This window comes from Triticum dicoccoides, chromosome 2B (genome assembly GCF_002162155.2).
Source record: "Triticum dicoccoides isolate Atlit2015 ecotype Zavitan chromosome 2B, WEW_v2.0, whole genome shotgun sequence".
Classification (NCBI taxonomy): domain Eukaryota; kingdom Viridiplantae; phylum Streptophyta; class Magnoliopsida; order Poales; family Poaceae; genus Triticum; species Triticum dicoccoides.
In genome coordinates, this window is record NC_041383.1 from 508,516,481 (window position 1) to 508,523,862 (window position 7,382).

At 42.5% G+C, this 7,382-nt stretch overlaps 1 protein-coding gene across 1 annotated transcript; it reads left to right on the top strand.

The window, feature by feature from the left end:
* The first annotated feature begins 2,141 nt into the window (after positions 1 to 2,141).
* On the top strand, positions 2,142 to 6,476 carry LOC119364532 (plant UBX domain-containing protein 4-like). The gene is made up of 4 exons (XM_037630014.1): positions 2,142 to 2,407; positions 4,632 to 4,926; positions 5,707 to 5,802; positions 5,876 to 6,476. Exons 1-4 carry the CDS (start codon positions 2,238 to 2,240, stop codon positions 6,248 to 6,250), a joined length of 936 nt encoding a protein of 311 aa, XP_037485911.1. The 5' UTR covers positions 2,142 to 2,237; the 3' UTR covers positions 6,251 to 6,476.
* The last annotated feature ends 906 nt before the right edge of the window (positions 6,477 to 7,382 follow it).

Below are 7,382 nucleotides of genomic sequence, written 5' to 3' on the forward strand. Positions count from 1 at the left end.
CGGACCCACATGGAAGCATCCACGTCAGCAACTGCTGGCCACACTTGTCAGAATATTTGACTGGTCAAACCCGCAGACCAATCACTGGTGACGGATTATCGTCATCAAAACGATCTTAGGTGACAGATTGTCCTATCATAGGTGACATTCTGGGCCGTCACTGAAAGCGGCCATCAGTGACATTTTTGGGTTCGTCACCTAAGATACAATCTTGCACGATGGGGGAAGTGGTACTGTCAAGATTTTATTTTTTATGACGGCGCTTCGGTGACGGTGGAGGTGACGGCCAGAAAACATCACCAGTACATCTTCTGTGACGAAAAATGGTTTTATGTGACACAAGTGAAACATCGCAAAATAGATCAAATTTTGTAGTGACTATGGAGGTATAAGTAACGATCAACGCAGTGGAAGAGGAAGAAGAGTTGGTGAAACTCGCCATTTCTCGTAGCTAGGTTATACATCCTAACCGCGAGAATTTCTCTACGATGATTTACCGATCTAGTGTCCAAGTAGACAAAATCTTTGAGGTATCCACACGCACCGATCTAGTGGTGTTGCAGCACTCCGTGAAACCATCATGAATTGCAATAGGGAGAACTAGAGGGAACGGCAGCCTAGCGGCGTACCGGCTAGAATCAATATAGACAAGAAGAGAGTAGGGGCACATGGCAAGGGGGGTCGGCCTCCAAGGGCTATTACCATCTCTGCACTCAAAAGAACACGAAAAATAACAAGGCGATTACCAGCAACTGAATGCAAGTCGGTGAAGTTCAAGCTAAGAGAATTGAGCATAATGCTGATCACTCCTTCGCAAAGCGATATCTCCTTTTGCACAATTTACTTGGTGTGCAAGGTGAAACAAAAGAATGGCACCCAAATTTGACGAGTAGTCGATGTTGGGGTTCACGACCTTTGCAAGAATGAGCATATTTTCTCGAGGTCCCCAAAAGGATAACCTCCAACTAGTTTTTTTTTTTACGATCAATACCATGCTATACTTATAAGAGCGAATAGTACATGGTAGAGATATAAGATTTGGCAGCGATTACAAAATAAAGTCTAAAACAAATGAGCAAATCTTTGAGATCTTCAAACTCTTATTTCTTTCATGACACAATCTTGTAGTTTTCTGAAGGCCGTCATATGAAAATAACAAAGATATCAAAGCACAGACCTGCAAATACTAATGAGGGTTCTCCCATAATTTTAGTTTGAGCCGTAATTCATAGGCCGTGATGCACGCACACAACCATTAAAGTAATCAACCAACATCAACACCGGTATTTCAGGGAAAAATAACCAAACAACCAGGCCAACATCACCGGGAGCCGAGAGCACGAATCACCATTACCAATGACGTAGCAGTCGAGATAGATATTGCAAGGACAATCCTTCTCGCGGCGACCATAAGAAATAATCCAAAATCGATTGAGCAAGATCCAAAGGACCAAACCTAAACAAATTTAATCATCCGACACCACCATTGACATCGGGAAGGAGATCTCGTCATCAAATGAAGGGCCGAAGATACTTACTGTAGACGATGTTCTCCAATGATGAAGAAGACGACTACTAAAACCGTAACGAATCTCTAATAAAAATACTACTCTCTCTGTTCACTTTTATAAGGCCTTGAAGACATTTCAGACAGGGTGCAAATTAGCTCATTTTCAGTTGTCTGAAATGACTTATAAAAATATTTTTATTAAGAACTCAACTCATAGATCGGGTTATCCACCCGTCCTGACACCGGCGTGACCGGTCGGAGGAGGGGGAACTGATCTATGGTGAAGGTGGAGGTGGTGGTCGCAGCTAGGTTTTCAGGAGAAGTTTGGTACAGGAGAAAGAGTCTCGTCTGCTTCCACAGGTTGTAGCCTCCAGTTTTTTTTTAGAATAGGTTTTTTTTTTTGAGAATGACATTTTTAGAATAGGTTGTAGCCTCCAGCTAGTTGTTCTCAACGTCCATCGCAAAAACAAAAACAAAAGGGAAGGCGAGGAGCATACTCGTTTGGGCTTTTAAGGGCTTCTACTAGGCCGGGCCACGTCTGTTAACGCGGGCCCATATGGATCATGCCTCGGAGTTTCCAGATTTTTTCTGCCTCTTTTATAGCGCGATACCCCCGCAACCGCAGCTCCGTATATCCCAAACCAACCCCAGCAAAAGCTGTCCGCGACTTGCGAGCAGAGCACACGACGCGACCCGCGAGCCAAACCCTACCGCGAACACGTCGGCGATGAGCTCCTCCAACGGCAACGGCGGGAAGAAGCCGGCGCCGTCCGGCGGCCGCGGGGGCATCCGCACCCTCGCCGACATCAACCGCGGCCCCTCCGGATTCCCAGGCGCAGGCGGCAGCGGCAGCGACTCCGATGAGCCCCAGGAGTACTACACCGGCGGCGAGAAGAGGTTTCTCTCTCCCTCCTAGCAGATTTTGTATTGCCCTGTCGAGATTTGGCGGCGATCGCTCGTGGGCATCGGGATCCCCGCCTCCTGCTGCCATCGTCTAGTTAGGCGTAGATTGCAGAGCGGCAACCGCATAAATCATCGGATTTAGATTTTTTATTTTCGGACGGTTGATCTATGTCGGTTGGATTCTTTTGTCATGCGAACTGTGCGGGATACAGGTTAAACCTTACTAGGTTAGCGCTGACCACCGAGTACTGAGAGGTAGGTGTAGTGTTCAATGCTGCTCAGATTAGATCGCCACGAACGATTGCAGATTGATACTTTTTGCAGGCAAATTTATTCAAGATCGGATTAGTTTAGTTTGGTCATGTATTGGTTCCGCTGAAGTGTAGGCTTTGCTATTAGATTTATGGGTCTGTCCGCCGCACATCTAGATGTGCCCTACTTATTGCATATCTAAGTGACTCAATCATCAAGCATAAAAAGGGAAAAGAAAAAAAGAAAGAAAATACCCTCACGAATCTCCGAGTAAAAAAAATCAATATATTGGACTTAGATGTGCAATACTTAGGGCACATCTAGTCATCTAGATGTGCTTTAGCAAAACTGTAGATTTATATTTGGGGAAGTTTCTGCCTCCCCTGTAATTTATTGGTTGACAATGTGAACATCTACTAGAGAAACAACGCCAAATGATTCAGTTCAGTTTAATGTACTTATGCTATCACGTTTCATTCTGATATTGTTTCTTCTAGGCTTCTAGTAGTCTGTTGCCCAGTCTGGTAGTGTTATCAACCTGTCACAACACAGATCATCTGATCACCTAGTCTTTTTAGTTTGATGAATATAATGACTCTGCCTGATTTAGTCATCCTCAACTATCATTACCATGAACATACTAATGGCATCCACTTATGTGCTTGTCGTAGGCAAATGTCTTTAATTTTCTATGCAGTGCTAATAGTAGTATTTTGTTTCTTGCTGCCAGTCTGTCTCAGTGTTAATAATAGCCTTGTAATTTCTTGCTGCTGTTACCAGTTGCGATAAACTATATGTACTCCCTCCGGTCCTAAATATTTGTCTTTTTAGAGATTTCAAATGGACTACCACATACAGATGTATATAGACATATTTTAGAGTGTAGATTCACTCATTTTGCTCCGTATGTAGTGACTTGTTGAAATCTCTACAAAGACAAATATTTAGGAACGGAGGGAGTATCTGTCAAAGTTGCTGTATGTAATGCATGGTAAAAAAAAGTACCCGTGTAAATGTTGTATGGTGGTCATAATTCTAGTGATGCATCATGCATCTCTTCATGATAATCAGGTTGACAAATATCTGATGTAGCATGACTCCACTTCAATCAAAGACAGCTTATATTGTTATACCATTTTTTTCTTCTAAAGTTTATATATGTATATTAGATAACTATTTTTTGCACCCATGTTACCACTATAAGAAGCCGTGTGGAAGGATTCTAGATTATGTTGCATGCCTTCCCAAAGGCTGGATATTACGTTGCTTCAATGTGGGCTGTTGGTCTATTTGCACCTTAGTACTAATATTGGCCCCCCTAATTTCATCCATCTGGACTTCTGGACCTCTTTTGGCCTGCAGGTCAGTGCCATCTTATCATGCATCGTGACTAGAGCACCTGAGCTTGAACACTTCGCTGGAAATGTCTACATATTACAGATGAACTGCGTTAATAAGAATAAATGGACCTATTGCTAGTGCTCCGTCCAAAGTAGAATCTGCTGTACTCCCTCCGTTACTAAATATAAGTCTTTGTAGAGATTCCACTATGGACTACATACGGAGCAAAATGAGTGAATCTACACTCTAAAATGCATCTATCCGTATGTGGTCCATAGTGAAATCTCTACAAAGACCGTATGTAGTCCATAGTGGAATCTCTATAAAGACTTACATTTAGGAACGGATGGAGTACTTTTCTTGCATTTAGGGTTTATATGCTTTTGTGTGCCTTTTTTGTTCCCCTTTAGAGTTATCACTCCCTCCGTTCCATAATTATTGTCATGGTTTTAGACTTTAGTTCAAATTTGAAGTTTTAGTTCAAATTTGAAACGAAACCACGACAATAATTATGGAACAGAGCGATACTCAATAGCATGGGTAGATCTCAATAATGTTTAGTTTGGGTTTTCTGATTGCTTTTGAATAATTATTTTTTCCTATATTTGTCTTTGCTTCTGTGCAGTGGGATGCTTGTTCAAGATCCAACAAGGAGAAATAATGTGGACTCAATCTTTGAGCAAGCTAGAGTGATGGGTGCTCAGCAAGTTCCACTGCCTTCTTTTGAAGGCCAATCTTCCAGCTCAACCAGCTTTGCAGGAACAGGTCGTCTGCTTTCAGGGGATGCGCAGACAGCACCAGCTGCTCCTCAACCACCGCAGGATGTTCTTCACAATATACATTTCTGGAACAATGGTTTCACAGTAGATGATGGTCCACTAAGAGGCTATGATGACCCTGCAAATGCAGACTTCATCGAGGTTACAATGAATCTTTTCGAAACTTTCTGGGCAATTTTAGTTTGTCGTGTACCAGTAGTTGTTTTCAGTATGTCTTTTCATCACTTCCCTATGTTGCTTTGTGCTGCCTTCATATTTTTGCATGCCTTTGGATGCTTTAAATATAGAATTTATATTTGAGGATGGTTGTTATGCTTAATGGTGTACTATTAGTCTCATAGGAGTGTAGGTTATGACCCAAGTCATCATGACGAAATGGTAATTACACAGTAACATCAGTTTTTTATTAGACTGCCTTGGACCCAGTTTTATAGTATTACCAATATTACTAGTACTTCCAAAATTCATATTGGGTGGGAACTTAAGCTGGAACCTGAACCACTCCTATGTTAAATTGTTAATACATAGTAAATCAAAACATATCTTGCTAAACTCTGATGAATACCACTCCAGAGAAGGAGCATTAGAAAATGATGTGCACTTGCTCTGGTTCTTAGTTTTTTCTCATACACCATTTCTTGTCTCTAGCTTTTTCCCCTTAACCTAAGTCTGCTGTTTGAGGTATGGATTTTATTATACTTTTTTTCAAATCCATGCTTTCTCAGTTTGAGGTTCATCCATAGATCATCTGGATACTTGCTGATTTCCGTTTCCTAGGTCACAGTCAGTTTTGCATTATTTGAGTATGATAGCAAGGGCAACATCCACCCCTGCGATTGAACATTTAAACATGAAGTGAACACTGAGTTGTTTGCGGTTGAAGGAAGTTTACACTAATTTTAGCTTACCCTGTACTTTCAGAGCATCAAGAAGTCCCAGTGCCCCCAAGAGCTGGAGCCTGCTGATCGAAGGACAGCTGTGCACGTCAATGTTATAAAACGACATGGAGATTATGAGGTAAGGGCTTTCATTCATTTGCAGCATACCAGTGTTAAATATGTTAATCTTGTTTATGGTTTTGTTCATCTAGGAAGCTGCAAGGCCTCGATCAGCTTTCCAGGGTGTTGGTAGAACCCTCGGTGGATCTTCAGCAGATGAGAGTCCTGCACCAGCTCCTGTGACGCAAGAGCCCTGCAGTGCTCCCAGGACAATTGGCATAGTGGTGGACGACTCGCAGCCCTTTACATCTATTCAGCTAAGGTTGGCGGACGGCACTCGCATGGTCGCTCGGTTTAACCTTCAGCACACCGTGGGTGACATCAGGTCTTTCATTGATGCATCCCGCCCAGGAGCTGCGCGGCCATATCAGTTGCAGACTGGCTTCCCACCCAAGCAGCTGACTGACCCTACGCAGACTCTTGACCAAGCTGGACTCAAGAACTCCGTTATCATGCAGAAGATGTAGTGCTCTCACCAAGCTCGATCTGTCGCACAAAATGTCTTTCCGATGCATTATTAAATCAGTGCCGCTGAATGGTTTATCATGTCCACTAGATACTGCACTTTGCATGCAACCTGTGATGTACTGGTTGTTTTGTCGATAAACGTCAGTTGAGTCTATATTCGTATTGCTACCAACTATGAATGGCTATCAAAGTTAATGGATGTCATCAGATGGGCTTGCTTGTTCTCTTTTCCTTTTCCTTGAATTGTATTCCAGTAAAGTATCGTAGAGTAACCTCATTATAATTTCGGATAGAAGATTCAGTTCCATTCGAGTATAACCAAAAAGAAAACCCTGGCCACACGCGAGATAACAGCAGAACGCTCTCACCTCCGATGTGTAGATGGCACCAGGACAAGTAATTTGGGGAGTCCTATTTCTAGGTAACTGTTTTTATTAATTTAAACGTTTAAACATAGTACAGAAGCAAATGCTCATATGATGCATATACACCTCTCTCTATAAATGCAACAAGCACACGCCACCCCGTAAATATTTTCGAGGGACTGAGCTGACACATCATCTTGAGATTGATGAAGTCGTCACATTTGCTGGAATGTCTTCTCCCACTAAATGGATACCGCAGGAAGGTCTAAAATAAATTCATGAAAATGCGACTACAAATGTCAAGTCTAAAACTTGTTCTTTTAGGAAATCGAGATCCAACCTTAAAAAGGTCACTACTATGAATTATCACTCTAAGTACCAAATTGCCTCTCCCTACCCAAATTTTCTCCTTTCTTCCGCATCGTGCCTTCGAGGAAGTCTCACTTTTCTTCTAAGTTTGTGTCCTCGAGAAAGCCCAACCTTTTTTTCTAAGTTTGATCATCCACTCAGAATAACATGTGAGGCCGGGGCCACTTATCATTGAAGCATAGGGCAAATTATCGAACAATCAAACCCATATAATGTAAAATAGATCAGACTACGGATCTGGATGTAATTTGTTCGTGTACCTCATGAACAAATAGATCAGACTACGGTGACCATGAAAAGAGCCTCACATTTCTGACAGGAGGTCACTCGTTTCGTGTACCTCATGTTCGCTCTCGCGACTCCCCCACCCACGACCTCCACCTACCACCGCCACCAC